Genomic DNA, 27,938 nt, shown 5'->3' on the forward strand with positions numbered 1-27,938 from the left:
CATTTGCCATGCCAAATTTATGCAATACAAATCACAGTGATTGTATTTTCAATAGCAGAGATAAATGTGACATTTTTTTGTTTTTGATTTGGCTTTCTAAGGTGGTTGATAAACTATTTCAAACTTTACAGCTAATTTTGGTAACTTCAGAGTGGAAGTTCAAGCTTTTTTCTGATTTTAGAATCAACAATCAAAAGATTCTAATGTTTTCAGACTGTAGAGTTTACATTTAAAGAAATCCAGCTGTACAATTCTAAAGTTAAATCATGAAAAAGTTAAAAATCTCAGCGAGATCGACATATTTTTTTTGTGGTTGGTATGAAGACTACTTGTTCAAATGATGACTCTCCTTTCAAAGATTTAGAGTTCGAGAATTTCTGTGTCGTCTTTCAGTACTTGTTTCCAAACTTTCATTTACATCTTTAAGCACGATACTGGGAAAATATTTAAAACAACTGTCAAAAATGCACAATACAGGTTAAAAATAAATAAAACAATCATAGATGGCGACGCTTGGTCGCGCAACAGCAACCACCAATCAAGGGGCCTGCTGCCCTCTACTTAGCTGCTCGCTTTCAGTTGGCTTTGGGAATGATGCGAATGCCGAGCGATCCGTTGTCCGACACGGCCACCCACGCGTCAACAGTGTTCCCGTGGATACTTTCCGGCTTGCCGTCCTTCATCATCTGCTCCAGGAGCGGCATATCTGAGGAAGGAAATTTAAAAAGTTAGGATTTAGGCCCAATTCGACACCTAGCCCGCCAAGTCAATCTTTTGAAGTAGGCCTTGACCTGCCGGCAGATGATTTCGAAACAAACATTTCCAACGCTACTCTCTCTCCGTTACCTTGGTAACGAACACAACAAAATAAATGTTTGACTAAAAACATACTCACTTTCAACAAAGACTTCGTTGTTGTAAACGGTGCAGCTTAGGCCAGCCGGGAATCGCCGAAACTCGTCCGGGGTGACGAGCGTGCCCACGTCCAGCAGCAGCGAATTTTCCTCGTCGTCGTACAGAACCCGGGACCAGTCGGCCTTGTAGCGGCCGAGGCACAGCTCGCCTTGCATTTTCGGCTGGTATTCGTTCGGATCGGCCAGCCCGAACCGTTCGCAATCAGCCACGACCTCTCCGTACTGGGGCGCGTGTTCGGCGGCGATTACGGAAATTAGCTTACTCTCTAGGACCTCGCTGGCGTCGATGATGCACAGCGTGTAGCGTTTGTCCGCCGTCAGTTGCTTCGCCGTGGCAACTTCCTGAAAATGTGTGATATTTTTGAAGAAGGTTTTATGAATTGTTGAAAACCTTGTTTATTCTATTGGTTAGTCTTTAGAGCCCAATCTCATCAATCATCTTGCTCAATTCTTCAAGTTGTTCGGTTAGTTTCGTCCCCTCCACCATACTCACATCGAAAATAAGCGGTTTGTACGTGTCCGGGTCGGGAATCTTCGCAGCCACCTCCTGCTTCTCCTTTTCCGCCTTTTCGAGCCGTTCCTTCGCAGCACGCTGTTCCTCGCGTAGACGCCGCTTTCGCGCCTCCTTCTCCTTCAGCTCAACCAGCGCCATGTTCAGCGTCACGTTCTGCCGTTCGCGCTTCAGCACCACCTGGCGCACCTCCGAGTCCGGAACCGTTTCGGCCGCCACCAGTTCAAACTCCTCCTCAAACTCGAGGTGCTCGACCATCTGCTTCTGCTCCTTGGTCAGCGGACCCTCAACGCCGTCCAGCATCACCGGAAAGGACAAATACTTCGCCCACTTGAGCTCTTCATTTAAGATTTCGCGGCATTCCTTCAACGCGACCGTCTCCAGGTTGCCAAAGTCCGGAAACTGAACGTCGATTTTAGTCTCCTTCACGGCCAGCACCTTGGCCCGGTAGAACATACCCTGGTACGGAGCAAACACCACGTCGTCCACCTTCGGAGTGCCCGCCAACGGACGGGACTCGTTGTCAGCGGCCTGGTGCAGCCGGTTGATCAACGCCTGGAAGTCACTCTGGCCGCCGTGTTGGCCACCGTTGTTGTGGTAAATGTACAGACAGCCCGACTGCAGCGAAGTCGTGATTTTGACGCGCGCACCTTCCGGCGGGAAACGTCCCGGTTCCAGGATCTGCTTCCGTCCCGGCGACGAGCTCGAACCCGCTTTGTTCAGCTTAATACGCTGCAGCTTGGTGGCGGCCTCGCTGACCTGCTGATCGCTACCATTCTGCTGCGAGATCTGACGCTGCCCATTTGCAAGTCGGTTCTGTACGTTTTGCTGCTGGTTGTTCCGTTGGCCGTACTGCTGCTGCTGCTGCTGTTGGTTGTAGTCATTTCCGTTGAAGCGATTCTGCTGGGGCTGTTGTCTCTGTTGTTGCTGGTTGTTGCCGCTATATTCCGGCGAGGACGGAGTGTACGGCGTGCTCGAGATCGTGGAAGCGTTCCTGGACGCGACCGCTTGCTGCAGAATCATCTTGTTGGAGAAAGATATCGGAACCATGCGCCTGTTGGAAGGAGAAAATGTTTGATTTAAAAAAAAAATAGCACTAAATCAGCTGTGGATCAGATTTTTAACAGCTTTAGAACAGCATAATTGCTCTGCTCAATCTAGCTATTGGTAGAGTAGAATATTGGTACAATTTACGATCGAGATCTACCATAGATACAATTTCTCATTACTGAATTCAGTTTAATTACTGAAATCTGCACTACTGAAATTTTCAGTAACTGAAAACATGCTGAAACTTCAGCAAACTTTGACAGCTCCATACAAATTTTAACTGATGTTCAGCGAAAAACTAACTGAAAATTTCAGTAGTGCGTATTTACTGAAAACAAACATCAGAATTTGCTGTGTATGTCTTTAATTTTAAAATTTAAGAACTTAAGGTGAAGCCGTTGATCATTTTCGAAGAAAATTGATCATCACTATAAAATATTCTGTATTAAATTCAATTTAACGAATTTCAGCACCAAATGGAATCAGCATGTGCCGGTTGTTGCCTTCTTGAAGCCACTGAAGGAATTTTTGATCTAAATCAATTGTGCTTCAAAAATTATATAATTTTGTGGCACAGTCATTGACGTCCTAGTTGGCAATCATTGATTAATGACGATTTCCATAACTTTACAAGGAATGGGATAATCGTTACCAAAAGGAATCAGCATGTGTAGAGCACTATTCTAAACAACTTGTTGAAGGAATTTTGTCAAAATATTGAAAGCGACGCAAAATTAATATCTTTGAACGAAAAATCATGACAATGATGGAAGTCTTCACGTTAAGAATTCTTCAATTTAGAAAAAACTGAAAAATAAAAAAAAATCTGATTAGTTTAGGAATTAAAAAAAATAATAATTGCAAATTTAAGTACAGTCCAGACTTGATTATCCGAAGGCCCCGGAAAAATTTCACTTCGGATAAAATCGAACCACGAAAAAAAAATTTTTTTTTTCGTTGTCCAATTTTTTATTTTTGAGCTTATATGACCCAAAAACTACACTAAAATGATTAAGAATTTTAAAATCCAAGATGGCGGCCAAAATGGCGGAGATGAAATATTGAAAAAAATCATGTTTTTATTTAAAAGGCATTCAAATATTCAAATTTGATTAAAATGAGGTCGCAGAACTCACATTTGGTCTTAAATGTAAGAAAATAAAAAAAACATGAAAAAAAATTTTGGTCATGATTCAATTAGTTTTATGAAAACCTTTGGATAATTAGGTTTTACGCCGACTCGATTTTTAGGTTAGAAATTTGACAGTTCGGCTGCACTGTTTACATTTTTTGCACGTGTGTCTAAGTAAAAATGTGTGTGCGTGTGCGCTCGTGACGTCACGCTGTAAAACCTAATCGAACTTCGGATAATCAAGGCTTCGGATAATCATGTCTGGACTGTTTATATTTTTGCCTTCCTCACCTTACTGAGGAAAGGCTATAAAATCACTCGAAAAATGAACTTCTTAATTTGACCTCGTAGACCCACCTTCACGTATACCTATCGACTCTCAAACTCAATCAAATTCTGAGCAAATGTCTGTGTGTGTGTGTGTGTGTGTGTGTGTGTGTGTGTGTGTAGGGATGTGGGTCTGTGCACCAAAAAATATGCACTCGATTATCTCAGCACTGGCTTAACCGATTTGGACCGTTTTGGTCTCATTCGATTCGTCTTGGGGTCCCATAAGTCCCTATTGAAAATTATGAAGTTTAGTAAAGTACTTTAAAAGTTATGCTAAAAAAACGATTTTGGCGTATGTCCGGAAGATTGTAAAAAGGGTGGTTTTTGTAAGAAACCCTGTCATGTTATACATTTTCAGAAAGGTATTAAAAAGACCTTTCCAATGAGCCAAAACATTGAAGATCTGATAACCCTATCAAAAGTTATTAGCACTTAAGTGTTATTTATACACTTTTTGGAGGCCGGATCTCAGATATTTCAATGAAAATGATGTCCGGGTCCATCATGCGACCCATCGTTAGTTAGATAATCGAAAGACCTTCCAAATGAGCCTAAAACATCAAGGATCTGACAATCCTATCAAAAGTTATTGGCACTTAAGTGTTAATTATACACTTTTTGGAGGCCGGATCTCAGATATTTCAGTAAAAATGATGTCCGGGTCTATCATGCGACCCATCGTTAGTTAGATAATCGAAAGACCTTTCAAATGAGCCTAAAACATCAAGGATCTGACAACCCTATTAAAAGTTATTGGCACTTAAGTGTTATTTATACACTTTTTAGAGGTTTGATTTCAGATATTGTGATAAAAATATTGTCTGAATCTTCCATGCGAACTATCGTTGGATAGGTTTTTTTTTATCAGACCTTGCCGATGAGCCAGAAATATTGATGGTCTGCGAACCATATCAAAAGAAATGAGTAATAAAGTTGATTTGTGAAACATGTTAAGGGGGAATGTTGCTATTTTTACTGAATGTATTGACTTTATGAATATGAGGAAGGCACCAACCACCTAAAGGTGAATTAAGTAACGTTTTTTAAATTATAATACAAGAAATTAGGAACATCTAAATTAATAATAAAAGAAAACTCAAACATTCAAAAGAAATATTTTAAGATTACAAAAAAAAAAAATTAATTGAGGTTAAAAACATTTTTTTAAAATTTATTTAACTTACGAAGCATTTATGAAGCTTAAATTTGTATAATTCTAGATTAAATTTTCAAAACAACCTATCCCTCATGGGTTTCCTATGCAGATAGGGCCTTTTGAAAATTTAATCGGGAATTGAAGAAGTTAGGAATTAAAGAATTTAAAAACCTGACAAAACTAAAGAATTTCAAAGTAAACAAATTTAAGAAATTATGAATTTACAGCTTAAAAACCGTTTTAAAAATTAAGATTTTAAAATTTTAAACAATTCAAGGATTATAGAATCAAAGAATTTTAAAATAAAAGAATTTTGGAATTTCAAAATTTAATACTTTTTGCAGTTTACCTGCATTTTGCATACATTTTGAGTTGTTTGCGAGTTTGGCAAACTTTCCAACGCGAAAAATGAGAATTTGTTTGTTAGTCATAATTCAATACCTGCTTTAAGGCTAGTATGGAGATCGGAAGGAAAGGGGTCAAGAAACAGCTTTACGAACAGCAGAACAAAGGAGAGGGAGCGTTTTCTTGGGGCTTTTCTTCACCCTCTCTGGCTTGCTTTCGCTGCCGCTGCTGCCCATTTGAAAATTTTCTTGTCCGGTTCCTTCCGATGTGCGTTTACCGCTTTAGCCAGCAAAATTCGGTAACTGGACTACGGCTACGGCTGAGGCCCAGCTACGGTTAAATACTGTGTTAGGTTTAAAAAATTTAAAAATTTATAATTTTATAATTTCTATTATAAATAATTTGAACATTCCATTTAGACCTTTTTTTTGATGTACTAATTGGCATGATACTATTTTTTTTTGCTTAAATTCCACATTTAATAGCTTAAATTTGATATTTTTGAAATTGTTTTTTTTTATTTCATAATTATACTTCAAATGTAGGTAAATAGGGGAACAACCTCTAACTCCATCGTGCCTCTAATAATGCCATATCAGCAGCACTTTGACGTCCAAATACAGCTCATAAAAAGCGTTTTCAACTGAAATCGAGTCATAAATAGCTCAATAGGAAGTGAGCAAGCAAGCTTTTATCAACACTTTTTACAAAATAAGTTTTTTAAAAAGTGAAAATCAGCAAATTGGACGGAGTTAGGAACGAGAGCTTAACCTGCCAAACATACGAGAATTTTGCCCTACTTACGGCATACAGTTGTCCTTGTGCTTGGGCCAATCAGCTCGTTGGCACCCGGTATCGCAGTAGAACGCACCACACTGACACTCAAAGTTGGGCATCTTCGCACAGTACCAGCACCCGAGCGGAACTTCCTGCTGGGTTTCCTAAGTAGAAACAGACGGAGGGATAAAAAAAATCATTAATCCAAAACCGAAACTAACCAAAAACCTAACCTACCATTGGCGCCTGTCTCGGCGGTGAATCCATGTCGCCGTTCCGGTTGTTTAACCCACCATCGTTTCGTCTAAAGTTGTTGTTGTTGTTGTTGTAATTGTTGCGACCATCGTTCCGGTTCTGGTTGAACTGCTTGTTCTACAAAAAAAAAAACCGTCCCCAAGTTAGTCACACTGAGCTGTAACTCGTGATTCGTTACACAGTAATTCAAAACACGCAACATCTACCGAGGTCCGTGCAGTCGATTCGTCCGTCTTGGTCGGCGTCGTCGAGGCCGTCGACTGGTCAACTTTCATGGAAAATGCGGCACTCGAGCTGCGCGTTGCCGCAACGGTCGTCAGCGTAGACGCCGGCAGTGGCCGGAGCGGATCGAACGGGTTGTGGCACGTCAGGGGGTACAGAATGGTGACGGCCTGGCCGGCCGCGTAAAACGAAACGATCTCGACGCCGTTCCAGACGGCGCTGAAGAAGGCGTACGTCCGGTCAAAGATCATCAGGTCCCAGTGGGGAAGGGGCAGCGGAAAGAACAAGGGCTGGGGACACTCGAGAAGGTAGTCCTGGAAGAGAGGGGAGCGGGGGGAACGACGGCCAATTTGGGAGATTCGATACCTAGCAGATCGGGTGGACCATGGGGAAAACAAAAGTTTCTTGAATAATCATTACCTGCTGCTTCTTCTGGTTCTGATCGTTGGGATGGTTCTCCTGGTAGCGTTCCGATTTGAGTGCTGGGTCTACCGCTTTGAAAAGTGGAAAGGACCGAAGTTCTTCGATGGCTCGGGCGGCGGTGCTGGTAATAATTAAAAAAAATGGTTTTGTTAACTTAATGTAAAATAATATCATGACAGGATTTCCAGCTCATCAAACTCATCAACTCAAGTTTTTTTTTTAATATTTCTCACAAAAAAAATCCTTATCGCAAAATTGATACTTTAATATAATATTCTTACAAATTTGGCAGCAGGAGCAAAATTAAAAATCATAGTTCATTGAAGAAAACAATTAATTGCAGAATAAATTTTGATCAACATTCCCTTAGTTAGAATCAACTCTGTGTGATTCCGATATCGACATCGTCGTCACGCCTTGGCAACATGCTTCAAAAATTTAATCGCAGTTCTGATGAATCCGAGCAGGCTTAGAATTTCGCAACGTAAACAAAACACAGGAAGCAAAGAAGCAAACCAAATCATTCCGTCGCCATTTCTTCCACAGTGAACAAGTGCAAGCAAAAAAAAACAAGTTTATCAAAAGTGCAACTTGTGAGCCGATTAAATTACCGTAAAATCAGGTATGTTTAAACAAAGTGTACTTACTCCGGATCCGCGTACTGGATGAAACACAGCTGCTGGTTATTTGCGGGCCGGTGCATACTTTTAACCTCTCCCTGCTTGTCCACCATGTCCCGAATGACGTCATCCGGCACGCACGTCTCCCTCAGCACAATCATAACCCGGCCCGGCTGGACATTACCGGCGGATTCGGCGTTAAAACGGGGCATTTTCGGTTGGATTTTTCAAAAAAAGATTCACTCACACAAAGAGAGACAAGAGTTAGTGGTAAAAAAGTTTCCAAAAATTTGAGACGCAATTTCCGAAAAAAAAAGAGAAAGTCACAGACAAGCACGTGCACTCGGAACGACCGAACGAACAAGACTAAAGTTGTGATTTCGGAGAAATGTCAAAGCAAGAGTACGGAACGATAGTTGATTCCGAGCAGCGAGGTAGTCGCGGGCGTCGCATCACACTGAAAGAAAGGCACATGATAATATCACATGTTTTACACATGAATCTGCCCCATACGACTTGGCATGTGAAGGTCACGTGAAAATCACTTGAAAAAAATCAATCGCACTAACTTGCAAATCTAAATGTAAAACACGTTAATGTGACATGAAAGCTCACATGAATTTTGAATGATTTTGTAGTGTAAATGGGATGGTTTTCCAGTGAAATTCATGTGTTCTTGAAATTATGGTATAGTTTTCTGCATATTTGAAAAAAAAGATTTTTTGTTGCGATTACAAACACACTTTATTGCACAATAAGTTTTTTTTTTTTAATAAATTATTTAAACAAAAAACCAACCGGACCAATGGCCTTTTTTAACATATTTTTACGTATAACTCTCCATTAAAGGGTTTAATTGAATAAAAACAAGTTGGGCGTCGGCGGCACAGTTTTCTCGTAGTAGGTGCACGGGCGACGGAACAGCTTCCGGAAGCGCTTGTGGTGGTCGCTGCAGCTGCGGGAACCGGACCTTGGATTTGATTAACAGCTTGATACGGGCTCGACAGTTCCGGAGTGGAGTCCCCCACCGAGTCGACCTTGATTATCCGGATCGAGTGGCCAAGGGCACTGTGATAGAAAACCATCTCGTTCAGCACTTCGATCATGATTTGCTGAAAATACACGAAGAATATTAATATTTATGCAAATTCGAACTGGTTCATTAATTTCTTACTTACCAACAAGTTATTAGACGAAAACATCAATTTTAAAACCAAAAACAACGACTTAGTCGATTGGAGCACGTCCTTCGTTCATCGCCATCTTATACGAATGAAAAATTTTCACCGAACACCGTTCAATGCCCATACATTTCAATCTCACGTGTTTTTCTCTTCGAAATTATGGGAAAAGTCAAATGGGGCAAATCGAAGTGAAATTCATGTGAATCTGAAATGAACACCTTGCGATAAAAGAATGCAAAAGGATTAGCTTGCCATCAGCTGGTTTCAAATGAATGTCACATCCATGTGACATGTTAAACATAATCGAGTCAAAGGAAAAGCATGTGAAATTGTTGTGCCGAATTTTTGAGGAGCTCACGTGAAAAAGCACTTGATTTTGCTATGTCAGTTTCTTTCAGTGCAGTCGGGCAGGTACACGGAAAGGAACGCGTGACAGAGAAAAACAGGCAAAAGATTTTTGCTTCGGGAAAGTCCTCGACTTGGTCATAAATTTTATTGTTTGTTGACGGATTCGGGTAAATGGGACTTTCCTAGATAATGAGGTGATTATGTTTGTTTTTAATGCCGTTCAACGCTGGAGATGTTAAGGGTTAATTTTGAAAAGGACACAAGAACCATTTGTAAACAACGCCATTATTCAAACAGTTTTTAGATCAAATTATGAAAAACTAATTGGGTACTAAAGCCCTATGTAAATTTTTATGTACAACGGTAAAAAACACGATTCAAAACCATTTCTGATCACTTTTTCCATTTTAATGCGAAATTTTTTTTGACAAGACAACATTGGTCCCCTTGGAACGAGCTGTCAAGTAGGAGCTTTTCTGTCAAGAAGGACCGCAAGGTTAATTTTTCAAAATTGATTTAAAAATCCATTTTAAACTCTTTGTGGTCGTACAAAGGGTCATTGTACTCAGAACAATAAGCTTTATCGCTGTAAACAATAATATCAGCAATCTAAGCTTCATTTTAGGACCCAATTTAAAAATGCTTGTGATATGATGAAACCAATTTAAAAATTCTTGAATGCTTCTTCTCATCTTAACAAAATAACAATAAAATTTATTTTTGATTTTCCGTCATCTGGGGCGAATCGGGACTAGAGTCTGAATAGGGAGGGACAGCAGTTTTTAGAGTTCTTAAAGCTTTTAAATTTGGAAACGGATGAACACATTTTGTTGGTCTGAGTCTGTTCTAACCGAAACCAATCAGAAAAATCATAATATTGTGCTCCAAAATGGTTAAAACTGCAGTCCCAAATCGCCCCAGTTGACCCCAGTTCAAAATTTAACAAGTTTGAATAGGGTCCTAAAGCCCTATGGTCCCCTTGGAACGAGCTGTCAAGTAAGACCTTTTCTGTCAAGATGGGCCCCGAAGTTGATTTTTGAAAATTGATTTTAAAATCCATTTTAAATCCATTGCGGTTGTACAAAAGGTCATTGTACTCAGAAAAATAAGCTTTAACATTGTGAACAATAAAATCGCAAATTGAAGCTTAATTTGAGGACCCAAATTGTTACCTTTATCTTTTCGTATGGACTGAATTTGCATGGATATTTTTACTTTTTGTATGGATCGTGGTTTTCCGATAGACAGAGCGAGTTGTGGCGCTATAACCACGGCAAATAGTGTCCAGGGCATTTGTGGAAATACGATGTCTCATCCCTGAGGGTCCCGGAGCACCAAAACTTCTTAGCATGGTGCTCCCAACGATCAATTGCTCTAACAAACAGGAACGTGAGCGGGGGATCCCCACGTTTCTTCCTCCCCTGTAGATTCAGAAATGTGTTTTTGTTTGAACATTCGTGCTCAAACTCAATCTAATTCAACGAATCATCTTTGCGGTTAACTTTACGCAGTAGGCCTGGCCGTTTTAACGTTTGTGATGTTTCAAAGCAGTTTATTGCATTGGGGCACTGCAATTGTTAATAATGACAAGAGGATGCTAGGCGTTAATCAACCTAAGGCATTTTCCAGGATGCCCTCGAAAGACTGGCTGCGCTAGGGTTAGATTAGATTAGATTAGATCGTGGTTTTCCGATAGACAACATTTATTGTTACTTTTATCTTTTCGTATGGACTGCATTTGTATGGATATTTTTACTTTTTGTATGGATCGTGGTTTTCCGATAGACAAAATTTTAATGAAAACAAAAACAATAAAATATGTTTCAAGTACACTCAAACCCCGATGTTGGCCCCAACTGTTGGCAAACGAACGATGTCACTTTTTAGTTTGACACCCCTTTTACACGGAGTTCACACACACTATCAAACGTTTGTTTTGATAGTGTGCGTGAGCGCCGTGTAAAAAGTGTCAGTTCGTCACTTTTTCGTTTGATTTTGACCAACCAACGGGGTACAAACTAAAAAAGTGTCAAACGAAAAAGTTACCAACCACCGGGAATTGAGTGTATTTTTCCCACAACGCCATCTGAAAGTGGTGTGTTGCGTCCCAACCAAAATATATTTGTCCCAACTTGCATAGAAACTTGCATGCAATGCAATTTTAGTTCTTATTGGAATATTCCATATGTGGCAAGTAAAGTACAAAATGTTCTGTGTAGTTTTCCAATTTGTAAGTTAAAGAAATAAAACTGTTTTGAAAACCTTGTGTGGGCGACTACAAGTGGTTTAAAATAGTTTTTTTATATTTCAAAAAGTTAGTTAGAGAGCGTTCTTTTATTAAGTAACGCAAAAAATCGGATTTTAGACCCCCTCCCCCCCCCCCTCCTCGTAACAAAATTTCCATACAAATTTAAAAAAAATTGTATTAAGCGTAACACGGCCTTCGACCCCCCCCTCCCCCCATCTGCGTTACGTAATAAAATAACGCTCCCTTACAATGCCTTTTTCGACATGAAGTTATTCTTAGACAGCTCAAACCAATTCAACTAAAGATTGACTTTTAGTTTTTCGAATTTTGAGGTAACAGTTCACATCAACCAGAGCCTGCATTTTAGTATCTTTGAAACTACGAACCTATCGATATAATTGTATTTATCCTCTTATTTTTTCTACACTAGATTTAAAACAAACTTCGATTATTCTAACAATCAAGTTGTTTTATGACTGGATCCGACTATTTAAAAGAAAACGACTATGGCTTTCCAGATTAACAGTTCTCCAAACATTGGAAATGTTTCATTGATTAATTGGAACCAGAAAATCCTGCAAAATATTTTTCGGACTAGGGCTTAAAATTTTAAAATCCTTATAAAATCCAGACTCGATTATCAGAAGGTTTGTATGGGGCTTCGAAAATCAAATCACAGATTTTTTTTTCGTTTTGTTTCACTTTTTACATAAATTTGAGTTTTGCGACTTCATTTTAGTCTAATTTGAATATTTGGTTGTCTATTAAATTACAAAATGCATTTTTTTTTCAATATTTCATCAACGCCATTTTAGACGCCATCTTGGATTTGAAAATTATCTGAAATTAATAATATGAACCTTCACAACGGTTGCCGACTCGGTCCTAACCAGGTCCCAGCACCGAAAAGGACCTAATAAAAATAATTTTATGAAAAAAAACCCCGGTAACGGCTGGACGACCCTATTGCTGCGTCAACCTTTCCAGCGACACAAAAACCATCACTCCTATTGTTTCGAAAAAGCTGTCACCGTGACATGTGAACTTGAGCACACAGCTGTTTTGTTTTGTTGTGATCTCTCCAAGCAGCCAAGAGTCAAGTGATCGTAGTCGAAGTTGAAGAGGAAGTTTTTGAACAGAAATTGCTTGTTTTTGTCGAGTTTTTCAACAGTTCAAAAGATTTTTGTTGTCAAACTTTGTGAGTAGCTTGCGCCGAAATCAGGTATGTGGGAGCGCCGTTGCAATGTTAGGTTGCAAACGTTGAAAATGCATTGTTTTTTTGTTCTCCAAGGCATTTTGATAATAAAAGGTACAAATGCACTGAAAGAAACTGACATAGCAAAATCAAGTGCTTTTTCACGTGAGCTCCTCAAAAATTCGGCACAACAATTTCACATGCTTTTCCTTTGACTCGATTATGTTTAACATGTCACATGGATGTGACATTCATTTGAAACCAGCTGATGGCAAGCTAATCCTTTTGCATTCTTTTATCGCAAGGTGTTCATTTCAGATTCACATGAATTTCACTTCGATTTGCCCCATTTGACTTTTCCCATAATTTCGAAGAGAAAAACACGTGAGATTGAAATGTATGGGCATTGAACGGTGTTCGGTGAAAATTTTTCATTCGTATAAGATGGCGATGAACGAAGGACGTGCTCCAATCGACTAAGTCGTTGTTTTTGGTTTTAAAATTGATGTTTTCGTCTAATAACTTGTTGGTAAGTAAGAAATTAATGAACCAGTTCGAATTTGCATAAATATTAATATTCTTCGTGTATTTTCAGCAAATCATGATCGAAGTGCTGAACGAGATGGTTTTCTATCACAGTGCCCTTGGCCACTCGATCCGGATAATCAAGGTCGACTCGGTGGGGGACTCCACTCCGGAACTGTCGAGCCCGTATCAAGCTGTTAATCAAATCCAAGGTCCGGTTCCCGCAGCTGCAGCGACCACCACAAGCGCTTCCGGAAGCTGTTCCGTCGCCCGTGCACCTACTACGAGAAAACTGTGCCGCCGACGCCCAACTTGTTTTTATTCAATTAAACCCTTTAATGGAGAGTTATACGTAAAAATATGTTAAAAAAGGCCATTGGTCCGGTTGGTTTTTTGTTTAAATAATTTATTAAAAAAAAAAAACTTATTGTGCAATAAAGTGTGTTTGTAATCGCAACAAAAAATCTTTTTTTTCAAATATGCAGAAAACTATACCATAATTTCAAGAACACATGAATTTCACTGGAAAACCATCCCATTTACACTACAAAATCATTCAAAATTCATGTGAGCTTTCATGTCACATTAACGTGTTTTACATTTAGATTTGCAAGTTAGTGCGATTGATTTTTTTCAAGTGATTTTCACGTGACCTTCACATGCCAAGTCGTATGGGGCAGATTCATGTGTAAAACATGTGATATTATCATGTGCCTTTCTTTCAGTGTGATTTGATTTCACAGTAAAGGAATATTTTTCGGATTGTTGAAGATGTTTAAAATGCAAAGGATCGTTTTGTTTTTTTGAATTTTATGATTTTATTTCGATCGAAACGTGTTACGATTGTGGTCGAAACATTGTTTGTGCGTTCGCGTTTTGTTATGTTTTTCAGTCTCTCTATATGTACAAATACAATAAAATAATGAAATTCATGGTCGAAATGGTCGATGTTCTCTTTGCCATCGCTTATAAGTTAAAGAATTATGCAACCTTACGTGGCTAACCGATACGAATAAAATAAAATTAATTTAAAAAAGTGCATTCTCTTTCGCGCTTGCTCTTACAATCTAATAAGGGTATTATGCTATTTTGTTCTTTTGCACACTTTATTCTGTTTTTTTGTTAGCTTTCTTTTTTTTCAATGGTAGCTTTTTGCTTTCCAATGATTTTTTTTCTGCGGTTTAAATATATTACTCTATAAAATCTGTTTTTTCTTTAATTACAATTTAAAACTCAGTCCGAAAAGTTTTTTGTTTCGATAAATTGATAGTTTCATTTTAAAAGTTCTAAAACAAACTCACACAAACGATAAAACACCAATTAAAAGTATTGTTCTCTTTCTCTCATTCAAGGTTTTAAGCTAAGGGTTAAAAAGAGCGCCCGCAGTCGTCACCCTGCTGCGGCTTCGCCGCCAGTTACAGGGTGACGACCCGTTGCGCTCGGTATAATTTAATCTAAATGTAATTTGCACTTGTTCTCGTCGTCGCTTCACATAACTAAAGTCTAAACTCGTTTGAACTGCGTTTTATTTTTGCTAAACTCTTTTGAATGAAAGTGAACTAGTTAAAATGTATAAATTTGTGTCGTATTTTATTTTTTATAAATTTTGGGTTTGGAAATTATTCAACACGAAGAAAATTTTGAAGTAGAAATAGTCGTCCTTTTCTTACAAACTATGGTTGGTTCATTGGGGGTGCGTTGTCTCTTGAATATTTGCATATTTTACAAAGTTGGTGCCAAGTGAAACGGGATCTGCCTTTTTTTTCAATTAGTTTATTCTACAAATAATTTTGCTCCTTACTTTTAGTCGTTTTTTGTTTTGTTTTACAAGGAAAAGTTCTGCAACTTCTCCTTTCAGTCGTGAACTGATGTTTTCTTGTTTTTCTCTGAGATTTTTTTTGCCTAAAATTTTAACCCTAAAGTCCCGTTTCTCCTGGCCTGCTGTGGTCGAATAAGTAGAAAATAAAATATCGCGATATAAATCGAACCGAAGGTAGAAAAAACTAAATCACAGATGAAATATGTGGATAACAAAACATAAAGTAAAAATTATCTTCTACTACTATTCGAACGAGTCGGATTTTGCGTCTCTCTCTCCCCTTCTCAGTACTCAGAAGTGTATTGCCGAAAAAGAAGTTGGGTTGTGCGAAAAAAAAAACTAAACTTATAAAAAAGAAAATGGAAACAAAAGTTAACCCCGGAACAAAACAAAAGGTTGAGGCTCTAACGTTTGTACAATAAAATATAAAGTGTTCGGGTTTTGCGAAAAAATAATAATAAAGATAAACAAAAATAAAATTGGAAAAAAACTGCAAAAACTTCAACTTCTCTTCACCCTCCCCCAGTCCCTCCCCTCACACTGGCCACAGTCTTTGTCTCTCAGCGCCTACTGCTCCTGCTCTTGCTCCTCCTCTCGTCTCTACAGCACTAACCTGGACCTCGACTTGACTAGCCGCGTCGGTGGCCCTCGGCCTTCGCTGGCACCGGCGGACGTCGACGAGGACGAGTTTGCACTGCCCAGCGACACGGCGGATCCCTTGACGGGGTCGGCACCGTTCCAGCTCTTGCTCTTGGCGCGGAAGTGACGGTACGCGTCGCCAAAGTTGGGGTCGAGCATCGGGCGGTACGCGATCGGGTCGCACAGGTCCGGGTGGGCGGCAAAGAAGTCCTTGTAGCCACCGTGCAGCAGGTAGATCTCCGGATAATGGAGGGCCGGGTAGCTGTCCGAGTTGAGGATTCGGTCGTGGTTGCGCAGGAAGCGGGAGCTGTTGAGAGAGGGAGAAAGGAGAGGGGGTTGGTGAGAAATGGTTGGTTTTGTGATGGGGTTTTTAGACGTCTGAAGTAGACGTTTGAGTGACGCTTGAGGTGCTGTTGAAGGGATACTTACAGCTTGGGGCCCCGCTCGGAGGAGAACTCGCAGTGGAACACGATGATGTTGCGCTTGGTGAGGTCGTTGGTCTCGACGGTGGGTGGTTCAGTCTTGGATCGGATCAGTTCCTCCAGGATTTGCTCCTGGGTGTAGAGGTTGAGGGCGCCGCGGATGTGGCCACCTTCGAACTCGTACGGGTACCGGCAGTCGATGATCTTGAACGAGGCGACCCGTTCGTCGAAGGAGGAGCGCAGCAGGTCGGCCATGGTGTCGGGGGAGATGGACTTGAGGTCCCGGTGGCGGCCGTCCATCAGCGGCAGGGTGTACGACTTGCTAAAGTCTCCGATGAGGTCGGGTTCGGTGGAGGATCGGGACAGGGCGTTCATGATGTGGGCATCGTTCATCGAGATGGACTTTTGCAGGATGGGACGCTTGGGGACGGTGAGGCGGGCGGGGCTGTCCAGGTTGACATTTTCGACGCTGCGGAACGCGCTGACCGGGGTGAGGGATTCAGTCTTGTGGCGTTTGCTCTGGATGGGGCTGACGCCGGGTGGTTCGGGGCGCTTGAAGCAGCGGGTCGTGTCTTGGGTGCGGGACGAGAACGGGGTCAGGTTGAGGTTCTCCTGGTCTGGCGCGATGCGGAACCGTTCCGGTGTCCGGGCAGGGCTTGCGGCGGTGGCCGTAGCAACGGGAGACTCGAAGATCAGGTTGTTCTTGGCGCGACGTACCACGGGATTTTCCGATAAGCTGAGGCAACGCCGGATGAAGGGAGGTCGCTTGTTCTCGGGGGTGGTCTTGGTGGCCTTGATGTCTCCGCAGATCAGCGAGCTCAGGTTGCTTGGCAGCTGCTGGCCCTCTTCGTCCTCCAGGGTGTCCATGTCGAACAGCTCCATGTCGATGTCGTCCATCGATTCCATCGAGCCCGAAGATAGGCTGTGGAAGATGCGGATCGACGGCGTGGAGGACGAGGCGGACGGAGAAGCGGTCGAGGAGGAGACCGAGTTCTGGCGGGGAATCGATGGCTGGATAAACCGGAACATGGACTGGCTCTTGTGGTGACCTCCTTCGCTGCTGGACATCCCGTAGCCGGAGTCCATCGAGTTGGGGTCGTAGTCCTCCAGGGGGCGTCGTGTCCGGGTGGCGCTTCCGCTTCCGGTCACCACGGTGATCTGCTTGTTCGGGGTCACCTCGGACGGCAGCAGCTCGCTGGACTCCTCCTCCGGACACTCGCACGGACTGCATGGTCGCGGGCTGGCCTGGGGGCTGTTGACCTGGTAGAAGGACAGGTCCTCCTCGGTGTGCAGGTTCTCCTTGCCGGGCGAGGCCAACATCTTGAGCGGGGCAATGTGTAGCCGGCGCTGGGCACTCCGTTGGCGCTGTTCCGCCAGGCGACTGGCCGGCGATCGTCCGGCCGAGTTGAGCGTGAAGGTGGTCGAAATGCGACTGCAAAAAAAGGATACAAAGAGTGAGGTTAGTTACGGCGTCCAAAACTCGTTTCGCTCTCCCTAAGGATAACCGGAAAAAGGTCGTCGCTGATTATCATAAAGTTTTTTTGCGCGCGCGCGAGACGCGCCATGAGAACTTCTGGACCCCCTTCTTTTTTCCGTGTAATTATCCTCGTCATAACCTCATTTCATTCTGCATTTTTCTGAACGAACAGTAGGCGATGCAAGCGGTAGGAGGAGGCCGAGGAGCGTTCCACTCACACATCTGGCGCGCTCGCAGTCGTCGCAGACGACGCAAAGGTTCATGGCTTGCTTCGTGCAACAACAACAACAAAATGTGTGAATGCACGACCAAAGGAGAGGGCATTGAATTCGACGATCCTACGAGGGTAGAATAAAAATAGATCCTGTCTGGAGAGGACGAGAACCCTTGGCGCGCTAAGCGCGCGATCTGTCAAAAAAACGCGCAGCGTTTTCCTCAAGACTACCTTGGATGATCACTTATCTGCCCGCGCAAAGACCTGACCTATCCCAACGCTCGCAAAAATTTCGATCGTAAAAAAACAACTCCCCGCCGTAAACAACAAGCCAAAATGAGAGAAAGACTAGCCCCGGCCCAGACAACGGAGAGCCCCCGCAAAACGCGCGAATCCGATGAAAGTGAGATTTTTCCTCGTGCTTTTTCCCCGCGAAATTCGCGGCCCAACGAAGGAGGCCGAGCTTGCGATGATTCGCGCAAAGCTGCTTTTCCGCTAATTTGCAAAAGTAGGCGAAGCAACGGAGCAATCGGCCTTCGCAGAAGGTCGCACTCACTTTATATGTTAGATGAAACTGTTCTGGGTCATAGTTTAGGACATTGCGCAACTTTAGGTCATTACCTTAGTAGTACTTAAGTGAGATTTAGGTGTGGAAATCGACGTCTCAAGAGTTCAGTGCTCCCCTCGCAAAGCGAGAGGAAGTACGGTCGAGTCCCCCCCAAAAGTCTCAACCAAGTCTTGTCGGAAGTGTTTATTTCTTCTCTGTTGACTGAACACAAGACTATACGAAAAGCAGGGGCGAACGAAAAAAAAAAAAAAAGAGACGAGTCCCTGCTAGTTTCAGCTGTCGTGTCGCACATGGACTTTGTAGGTTCTCCCTCGCGCATTTTTCCCTTCTCTCTGAGTCGTTCTTTTTCCAAGATAACACACATTATGCTGCACGCATACACCGTATTTGAAAAAAAAAAAGTTTTGGGGGAGGAAATTAAGCTCGTCTAGCTTAGCTCGCGCACACGCGGTTCGTGGAAGTTGTAAATTCATTAATAGACTTATCGCGGGCACCTCAATCAATTGTCTCGCGATGTTTTGTTAATTAGGAATCCCTCAAGGTGTGTTTGCTGGAAGGACTGCTCACCTTGTGCACTCGAAGAGATCGAAATCGATGTTTTCCGACATCATCTTGCTGGTTTTGCTGGCGTTCACACGATTATATCCACAGTAAATTGGCTTGCACGATTCTTCACTTCTTCGAAGTACACAAAAACTGATCACACGCTTCGTGTCACACTCACTCGGTGATCTTAAAGGTTGTTCTAGGATCTGTTGTCTTGCTAACTGAACATCATTTTCTTGCCCACGCACACGAGTTGTTCTTGCACTGTCACACACACACCGAATCTGCTGGCGTAGCAGTATCTTCTGGCTGGCTCATCAAAGGCTTCGACACATCCTCTGTCACGGCGCGTTATCACCTCCGATTCTTGATACTGGTGGCAAAACTCAAGGATTTCACTCAAGATGTTCCAAGATCTCAAGTTCCCTTGCTTTGCCCTTGTACTTTGTGTGAGGAAAGTAGTCAGGAGCTACTTGTTCGCTCGACGAAGAATTCTACACGACTGACTTCAAGTTCTGCCGCAGCTTGGCTCGCCAGTCCTCGATCGCAGATCCCTCTTCTACGCTACTACTCTGTGCTCCTTTCTCGCTCATCCTTGCTTATCATCGTACCGGCGTTGCCGGTTGCCTCTCTCGCTCGCTCTCTCACACTCTCCGGTACGAGGTTGGCCCTTTTGCTTGTACCCTGCATTCGCTACCAACCAACCAACACCACCACGAAACCAGTTATGCTGCTCGTTCTTATGTTGAGCTCTGTGAGCTGCCTGGCCCGACGTCCCTTCTCTTCCTCCTCCACACACACTCTCGTTCGCTTCGCGTTGCCTGAACCGGGTTTCCTTCTTTGCGTCTTCCTCCTCCTCCTCCTCCTCGTTGCGAGAGATCTATGCTGGAGTCCGTGCGCGCACACCACTGCTGTGAGCAGAGACCTGTGTGCACACCAACACGACTCTCGGACCGCACCGGTCCTGCCGAGATTCCTGTTGGAGGCTGTTGCCCCTTCGCCGTCAGCTTCTTAGGTAATTAGAAAGGCTTCCTTTTCTATGTGGTTTCCTGGCCTGATAGAGCAAGTGCCCTATGGGCACTACCGCGCGGGATGTCGGTTGCGGTCATCGCGACCAACTGACGGGGTGGTGATCGATCGATCAAACTCCCCAACCAACTGACAAAACCGAAACCCGACTCGGAATCGTGAATCTGACGACGACGGCGGCGACTAAATTGGGCCTAATCAAAACAAATTTAGTCGGGCCCCGGGTTGATAACGACGTGATTTCTATGAATGAGGGCGATTCAGAAGTGGAGTCAGAAGTCAGCTTTGGGCTGGGAAACTCACCGTCAAGAACTTTTTTTTTTCTTCTAAATTTTGGAGAGCTGAGCTGATTACGATGAATCGTCGTGCTCGGTTGGTTGAGTCTTCAAATAGACCAACTCCGAGGAGAACTAGATTCTGAGTCTTCGGGCTAACCTGGGGTGTGTTGTGTAAACAAATGGGTGTCAGGGCGGTGGCGTCGTCGTCACGTCACCCAACTCAGATGTGAGAGAGTTGAAACAAATGTTTACTGGGATGTTGAGTTTCTGGAAGAAGTGTTGAAAATTGTTCTTCTTCTCCAGAGCGTTGGAATGTGGTTGATCTAGTCACCATAGAACCTGCACAATATGACTTCGCTGGTTGAGTTTTAAAACAAATAGCATAATATTTTCCAAAGAATTGTTTGTTCGTTAATCAACATGAAAAATGTGTAATTTTGACAGATTTACTGAGAGAAATTTAATTTGAAATGTATATTTTTTGTAATTTAACTTTTTTATTTTAGTTTCTAACAAAATTAAACTTCAAATCTAGAGTTTTTTTTGGAACAAAAATTGTTTTTTTGCTTTTTGTGAGTTTTTGAAACCAAGTTGAGTCAGGGTTAATAATAAAACGCCTATAAAGACAATTTCAAATTTTGTTTATAGGAACTTAAAAAAAAACCAGAAATTAGATAAACTTTTGAAAACAACAAAAAGGTTTGAAGAAATGGAAACTCGATATACCATAGCATAGCATTTTTTTAATAAACATTTAACCCTTTTTTGCTCCTAAAACAAAAAAAAACATGCAAAATAGTCCTCAAATATTTTTTTTTTCCTCAAAAATTGCAAAAGTTGCACTGAACAAATCGATTGATGAAATGCATAAGATCATTTAGTAAATTTATAAGTTTTATCGCAACGCATATTGAAAATCAATAATTTTTTTGTCAGTAAAAAATTTCGAGATATAGTCCGCTCGATCATTCGGAATACCTCGCCAAAATTTGACTTCGAATTATCGAATCCCTTAATTTTGAATTTTATCAAAATTTTGATCTCTAGCCTAAATGGAGCCTAACATTTCAAAAGGGCACATAACTTTTGTAAACAATAGTGTATCCCTTTCACTCAAATGACAGTTTACATAAGGTGTGAAAGGGACACACTCTTGTTTACAAAAGTTATGTGCCCTAATGAAATGGCAAGCACAAAATATGACTCCAAAAATTTCCAAAATTATCTGATTATGTGTAATCTGAGGTCGAATTCGACTAATTTTGGGTCGCTGAACACAAATTTGCATTCAAAACTAAAAATAAGAAACAAAATAAATAATCGAAATAAATAAACAAATAAATAATTAATAAATCAGATTAGCTGACCTCTAAAGCTTCGGTGAAAATTGTTTAAGGCTGAGAAAATAATATTTTTCTACGCAAACACGATTCCTAGAATTGATTAAATAATACTCTGTTTTCTTTGAAAGAAACTAGGAAAAATGTTCGTATCTTTGGCAAATAAGCAAAGTTATTAAAATATTCTTTTTACACGCTGTTCAAATTAGGATATTTTTGGGTTTTGTTAAACTTCTTCATTTCAAATAAAACTTCTTCATTTTTAATATAAAACTACATGAATTCATCGAAATTTTGAAGAATATTTGCAGTAAAAAAACTGTTATAAGGTTTAGAGGATTAGGTGATATTATTCGTTTCATAATTTCAGAAATTATTTTAAAAAATTGTTTAGTTAAAAAAATACAAATCCATTTAAACCCTTTTGAACTCAGCTTTATTGAACGTTCAAATGAAAATTCATGCTTTTCTGCTGTTTTGTTTGAAAAATTCATTGCATAAATTTTTTTTCTCAAGTTTATACTGAATTATTAATTAAATTTTGTTGGTGCATATCATAATTTCAGTTATTATATAATTTGATAAAAAAAACACAGCGTTTATATTTTTCTTTCTTTCAAAGATTGAATATGTTTAGTCGTAGTTTCTACCTGATCATTTAATATTTTAATTCATTGAAATTTACTTGTTTGACGCTTTAGTTAAGCTCAAATTTAACTACCAAACTCCGGTAGAAATTTGTAGCCACGTGCCAAATTCATCAGCGCCTACTTTTAATAATTTTGGGAATTCCCCACCCGTGAAAGTAAAGTGGCGCCTATTTCGCGACCATGACAGGTAGTGATCCGCCTACTTTGCTTGCCGCGCACACTCCAACGGAAACCAACAAAACATTAAAAACCAAAAAAGGCAAACAAACAACTCCCTTTTTTTTGTTATAAAAATGAATAGTGATAAAAAGGGTTAAAACAAGATTTTTGACAACGCACAGTCAAGTTCCATATGCAGATGTCGAAGAAGCGTTGTTTTGTTGTATTCTTCTGTGATGAGAAAGTGACGATAACCGAAATTAATCAAAGGTTTACTGGTCCGGAACCGGCTCACGAAATGGTCCACCGAATCCGGTTGACCCCTTTTCCTCCGAACGAAATCTCGTCAGAATCTTCAAAAAGGTGCTCAAATCCCTTCTGTTTTTTTTTTCCAAAAATCTTAAAATAGAACCAGATTTCTCAACAGCAAGAACAATGCTCCCTTTCTTCGATTGTGACAGATTACGTAATGAGTGAAATAAATTATCGACTTTCATAGGAGATGGAACCAGTCCCGAACTGACATGCCGTCCGTCAACCATTCCGGTCGGGATCCTCCGGGCGACTGGCTGGTCGATGACTTGGGTCAGATTTTTTTTTCGTCCTTCTGCTTACGCAAGGAAGAAAAACTCACACCCCTGAACCTCAAAAAGGAGAGAAAAAGGCGCAAAAATGGTCCCATTCTTATTGCAATCAGCTGGATTTTTTACGGTTATCCTTCTCTCCGTCTCAGCTGACCCACACAAAAATACTTTCGAAAAGAGAGAAAAAAAAGGACACGGATTTCTTATCCTTTTTGCCAAATATCTCTAAACGATCGATGTATTGGTTTTTCGAGGATCCCGTTCGACGCTCATTTGACAGGTTAAAAAGAGAGAGAAGGAGAGAAAACTTTGTCCTGAAAAGGAGAAAAGGTCCTGTCCAGAAGTCCTCTTCCTATTGATGGGCCATTAAAAAAGCAAAGAGGCAAGATTAGTGAGGTCTTTGTGAGATTTTCAAAATATACACACAATCAGGCAGGCAAAAAAGAGATTTCTTTTCATCAGTGTTGAGCTGTAACTTGTTGTTGTGGGTGCGCGCACACTTGCAGAAGGGATTTAGGAGAAAGAGTAGAGTAGGCCTTGGAGGATCGATCGCTTTTGGCAGGTTCGGGAAAATTTTGGCCTGCGACAGGTCCGCAGAGGGGCACCGACAGCCGAATGGAACGGATCCAACTTGCGGCGATCGTGGCTAGCTAGGATGCGAGGTGATGATTGCATTGTTGTGGAATTTTACGTAAATTTGATGTTTTTTCTTAGTATTTTGATGAACATTAGTCAGAAAATTTAAATATTCTCAAATTAGAAATGAAAAGCATTAGGAATTTCTTGCAGTTGTGATGAATGAAACGTTAGACTTTGTCAAAACTTGCTTGAAAAAGAAACCATTTTTTGATGTTTTTAGTAAATCTTTTAGTGCTGAGTAAATTTTAATCACAAGTTAGTAAAACAAATTATGACATTGTCACAAAAAAAACTAAACCCAACAATTTTCATCTAGTCGCAAACCTTGGATTCCGAGTTTAAGCTTAGAGCATTTGAAGATCACAGCCACCGAGTCAGGCACTAAAGTAAAAAATATGGAAATTAAGTTTCCGAATAAATGTTATTTATTTTCTTTTGGCTGTGGACCTAACCTTAAAATTTTATTTACATAAAAAAAATCAAAAACAGCATACTTAAAATGAAAATAACTAATGCTTTTGCTTGAACAGTCTCTTATTTTGTTTATTTACAACTGGGGTCACTAGAAAATTCCGTAACGCATTCGCTTTCCAAATAGTTAACTATAGATTTTAATAGAATTTCGATTTATTCTTCTATATTCCAGTCTTCCCACATCAAAAAGTCTACCCTCATACACCAGTCTTTCCACCACGCCAACAAAATACGACACAAAAATGTCCACCGAACACAACGCGACCCCACCGCTCCCAGACGAACTCCGTGACGCGTCCAACTGGTACCGCCAGCTAGCGTCCGAGGGCCTAGCCCGGCTGAACCTGTCCTCCTCCAAGCTGTTCACAATCACCGCGGCCTGCCAGCAGTCGCCAACCGTCGTAGCCCAGCAGCTGATCGATTCCGGTCTGCCCAAGCTGATGGCCTCGGCCGTGCTGGAGTTTTGCCAACGTGCCACGACTTCCGAAATCGGCTCGTCCTACCCGATGGTCTCGATCGCGAAGGTCACCGAACTGTTGGAGTTCTTCGCCGACCTGTGCTCCATCGGGCTGTTGCGGGACTGGTTGGGCCTGGCTGGTGAGGGTGCGATCTTCTGGGAACCGTTGCTCACAGTGCTGTGCGATGATAAGCTCGGACGGGGAACAGCCACTGCCCTGCTGGAGAACAGCACGATCAAGTTCCTGTCCAAGGTGACCGCTTGCCACGCCAAAAACCAGCAAGTACTGGTCGTGGCGATGATTTCGGTTCTCCGTTCCGGAGTGGCCTTAGCCACCTACAACTGCCGCATGACCAGCCGGGTCAAGTCGAGCATTGCCGGGTTCATGCGCCGGTTGGTGGTGGAGATATTGCTGGAAGGTGAGAAGCTCACCGTCTTGATTCAAAGCGATCGACCGCTGAGGGACAAGAAAGAGAGCGCGGCTGAATCGAACTCCGTTCAGATGTACCTGAGCGTCAACACCAAGTGCGGGGACATTTTGGATCGGCTTGAAACGAAGTTTGACGAACCGAGGATCGTCCATCGAGCCATTCCTGACGAAGAGATTACCGGAGAAACTACGATCGCCCTTTTGCTGGTCAAATTGAGCGCTCGAGGGTTATCGCTGTCGACGCTTACCATCACCTTGAACGTGACGGAAGCAGATACAAAACTGGACGAGAATCCGTACGCCGACGACCGATCGGAATCACCAGCTTCGACTCCGTCACCGCTTCCAGAGGACATCGACCTCGTCCAACTCCCAACACCGTTGCAGGTCTTTGCCAGCCGTGGAGGTCTATCCCTGTTGGCGTTGAATCTGCCGAAGAACTATCCAGAACTTCCCAACTCCACCCCCAAGGCGAAGGCCATTCTGAAAAACTCGCTGGCGGCTTGTGCCGTGTTCCTGAAGCTTCCAGACTACGCCCAGATGCTGCTGCGGGACAAGATCCGTGCCCAGTGTCTGCTGCGGTTGATCTTCGGCGAAACCGGGGACGGCGAAGGAAACGAGATCGCCAAGCTGCCGCTGCTATCTTCACTGCCTGTGGTTTCGTTCGAAACGCTTCGCCAGCTGCTGGAGGACACTCCGTACACGACCGAGGATGGCGTACGGCTTTGGCGGTTGGTCATCGAGGTGGGAGCGTTTCATCAGGTGCTGGACTGTCTCAGCATTTTCTCACACCACGAGCCAAACGGGGAGACTTCAAGTGCTTCGGCTGCTCAAGGGGGTAAAACGTACTGGCCCAAGGGCACCGGATACGGTACCGGATGTGAGAAGAGTTCCTGGAACTACGAACAGACCCAGAAGCACCAGAAACACGAGGAAGAACTGGTGATTGTACTGCTGAAGGTCCTCTCGATGTACATCAACCCGGCGGACATGATTCCGTCCCAGCTGGAACTCTCGTACGAGCAGTGTGGCGAGATGCTTCCGGAACTTCCGCCGATTCTGCTGTTTTTGCTGCTGCAGTCCTCGCTCATTCCGATCCTCAACTCGTACCTTCGAAACGATTCCGTGCTCGACATCACCCTGCACATTCCGCTGTACCAAGCGATTCTGTGGCTGATTCGTGGCGTTTCGCTGTCCCGCCAGCTGGTTCCACTGCTGGAGGACAAGAGCAACGCAGGCGGCACAACGATCGCGTCCCTGCTCGCCAACATGAAGGCCTGCGTCGAGCTGTACGTCAACAATCTGAAGCTGGATCGAAAGACGACTGCGACTACGTCAAAGGCCAAGCTGGACGCCGAGGACGAGGTTTTGGTAGTGCTCTTCTCGGACATCAAGGAAACGCTTATACTTGTGCAGGAAGCAACTCGCGTTGAGGGTGGGGGAGCGGTGAAGAAGCAGTCGGTTCAGGGTGGTTCAAGTGCTGTGGTGAGTGCCGTTTCGGTCGAAGATCGTTACTTGGAGCTGATGAAGCCGCTGCAGTTTGGGTCGTACGACATGATCGGTGAAGATGGGGCGTTCGTCATCTCGCATCACTACGGTACGAAGGCTAGGTACTCTGGAACTCGTGCGACTCCCCGCCAGGTGAAGCGACTGGCTCAGGAAACGGTTACGCTGTCTACGAGCTTGCCGCTGTCCTTCAGCAGTTCGGTGTTTGTGCGCACGGATACCGACCGGTTGGACGTTATGAAGGTGCTGATTACCGGTCCGGCAGACACTCCGTACGCGAACGGTTGCTTCGAGTTTGATGTGTTCTTCCCGTCCGGATATCCGAACGTTCCGATGTCGGTGAATTTGCAGACCACGGGTAAGGGGAAGGTTCGCTTCAACCCGAACCTGTACCAGGACGGGAAGGTATGCCTATCGGTGCTCAACACGTGGGCGGGACGGCCGGAGGAAAAGTGGAACGCCGAAACGTCCAGCTTCCTGCAGGTGCTGGTTTCGATTCAGAGCCTTATCCTGGTGCCGGAACCGTACTTTAACGAGCCGGGGCTGGAGCAGCGACGCGGCTCGCCGAGCGGAACGCAGGCCTCCGTTGAGTACAATCGTAACATTCGGCTGGCCACGGTGCAGCACGCCATGATCGACCAGATCCGGAGTCCGTGCCCGTGCTTCAAGGAGGTGAGTTGTGTTTCTTCAGAACAAGGTGGTTTTAGAATATTTCGGATATGTTATAGAAGTTCGTTTTTGTCTTTACTTTGTGTGTCTCTTCAAAACTAGATTGTTTTATAATCGGATATGTTTTGCAAAATCATTTCTTCCCACAGATCATTCACGCGCACTTCTACCTGAAGCGGGACGAAATCCGCGTCCAAGTCGACAAGTGGCTTTCGGAGTCGGACTCCCGCGCAGCCCTGCAGCAGCCGTGCCATGTGCTGCTGGATGAACTGGCCAAGTTGCAGCCACCGGCCGTGAAGCCGTCCGAACCGCCCGTCGTGGACGTTGCCGCAGTGGCCGGACCTTCTTCGTTGACGGTGCCGCCGCCATCGCCGTCGCCTCCACCACCAGTGGAACCGGTGAGCACGACGACCTCGATGGAACCGAATTCGGAGGAGCCCGGACTGGATTGGGAGGACTTTGCCGATTCCGACGATGGCGACGGTGAAGGTGAGGGAAGCGAGGAGCTTTCCGAGCCGGATGAGGAGGATTTTGATTGTTGACTTGAAGTCGATCGTTCAAACAAGTGCCAAATGAAGATAATGTAGTTTTAGTTTCTTAATCGCAGTCAGCCATGAAGGTTTCTTTGAGTTGTTTTAAACAAGTGTTGGTACAAATAAAGATGCGCTTACTTTATCAGAGAATTCACAATTCTAACGTGGACTCAGCTCTTTCATTTTAATTTATCACGAACCCCGAACCGAAATTGCTCGAAACCACTTTCTACCCCTACAAAAGCAATCAAATCGCGCAAGTGCAAACAA

At 43.0% G+C, this 27,938-nt stretch overlaps 3 protein-coding genes across 6 annotated transcripts in view; 1 reads left to right on the forward strand and 2 right to left on the reverse strand.

Moving 5' to 3' along the window:
• Nucleotides 1–31: 31 nt before the first annotated feature.
• Nucleotides 32–8,104, reverse strand: LOC120418335 (uncharacterized). 2 transcript variants are annotated; one of them, XM_039580672.2, is made up of 8 exons: nt 7,763–8,104; nt 7,113–7,236; nt 6,677–7,006; nt 6,453–6,587; nt 6,243–6,379; nt 1,408–2,479; nt 896–1,256; nt 32–706 (listed from the first exon to the last, which is right to left on the reverse strand). In XM_039580672.2, exons 1-8 carry the CDS (start codon nt 7,945–7,947, stop codon nt 576–578), a joined length of 2,475 nt encoding a protein of 824 aa, XP_039436606.1. In that variant the 5' UTR covers nt 7,948–8,104; the 3' UTR covers nt 32–575. The 2 variants fall into 2 exon arrangements, with proteins under 2 accessions (XP_039436606.1, XP_039436607.1); XM_039580673.2 differs by lacking the exon at nt 6,677–7,006 and having other exon boundaries at nt 7,763–8,103.
• Nucleotides 7,339–27,841, forward strand: LOC128092506 (baculoviral IAP repeat-containing protein 6). Its single transcript, XM_052706406.1, has 3 exons — nt 7,339–7,737; nt 24,246–27,138; nt 27,285–27,841. Exons 2-3 carry the CDS (start codon nt 24,316–24,318, stop codon nt 27,675–27,677), a joined length of 3,216 nt encoding a protein of 1,071 aa, XP_052562366.1. The 5' UTR covers nt 7,339–7,737; nt 24,246–24,315; the 3' UTR covers nt 27,678–27,841.
• Nucleotides 14,759–27,938, reverse strand: part of LOC120418323 (M-phase inducer phosphatase-like) — a 169,152-nt gene continuing 155,972 nt past the window's right edge. For 2 of the 3 annotated variants that reach the window (XM_039580655.2, XM_039580654.2), the window contains 2 exons: nt 16,123–17,547; nt 14,759–16,000 (listed from right to left, as the gene is read on the reverse strand). In XM_039580655.2, the coding sequence (XP_039436589.1) occupies nt 15,655–16,000; nt 16,123–17,547 (1,771 nt within the window). In that variant the 3' untranslated portion in view covers nt 14,759–15,654. Of the gene's footprint in view, nt 16,001–16,122; nt 17,548–18,941; nt 19,720–27,938 lie in introns of those variants that run through there. The other variant, XM_039580656.2, reaches the window with a different exon arrangement.

The sequence above is a fragment of the Culex pipiens genome, chromosome 1, assembly GCF_016801865.2.
Source record: "Culex pipiens pallens isolate TS chromosome 1, TS_CPP_V2, whole genome shotgun sequence".
In the NCBI taxonomy this organism is placed as follows: Eukaryota; Metazoa; Arthropoda; class Insecta; order Diptera; family Culicidae; genus Culex; species Culex pipiens.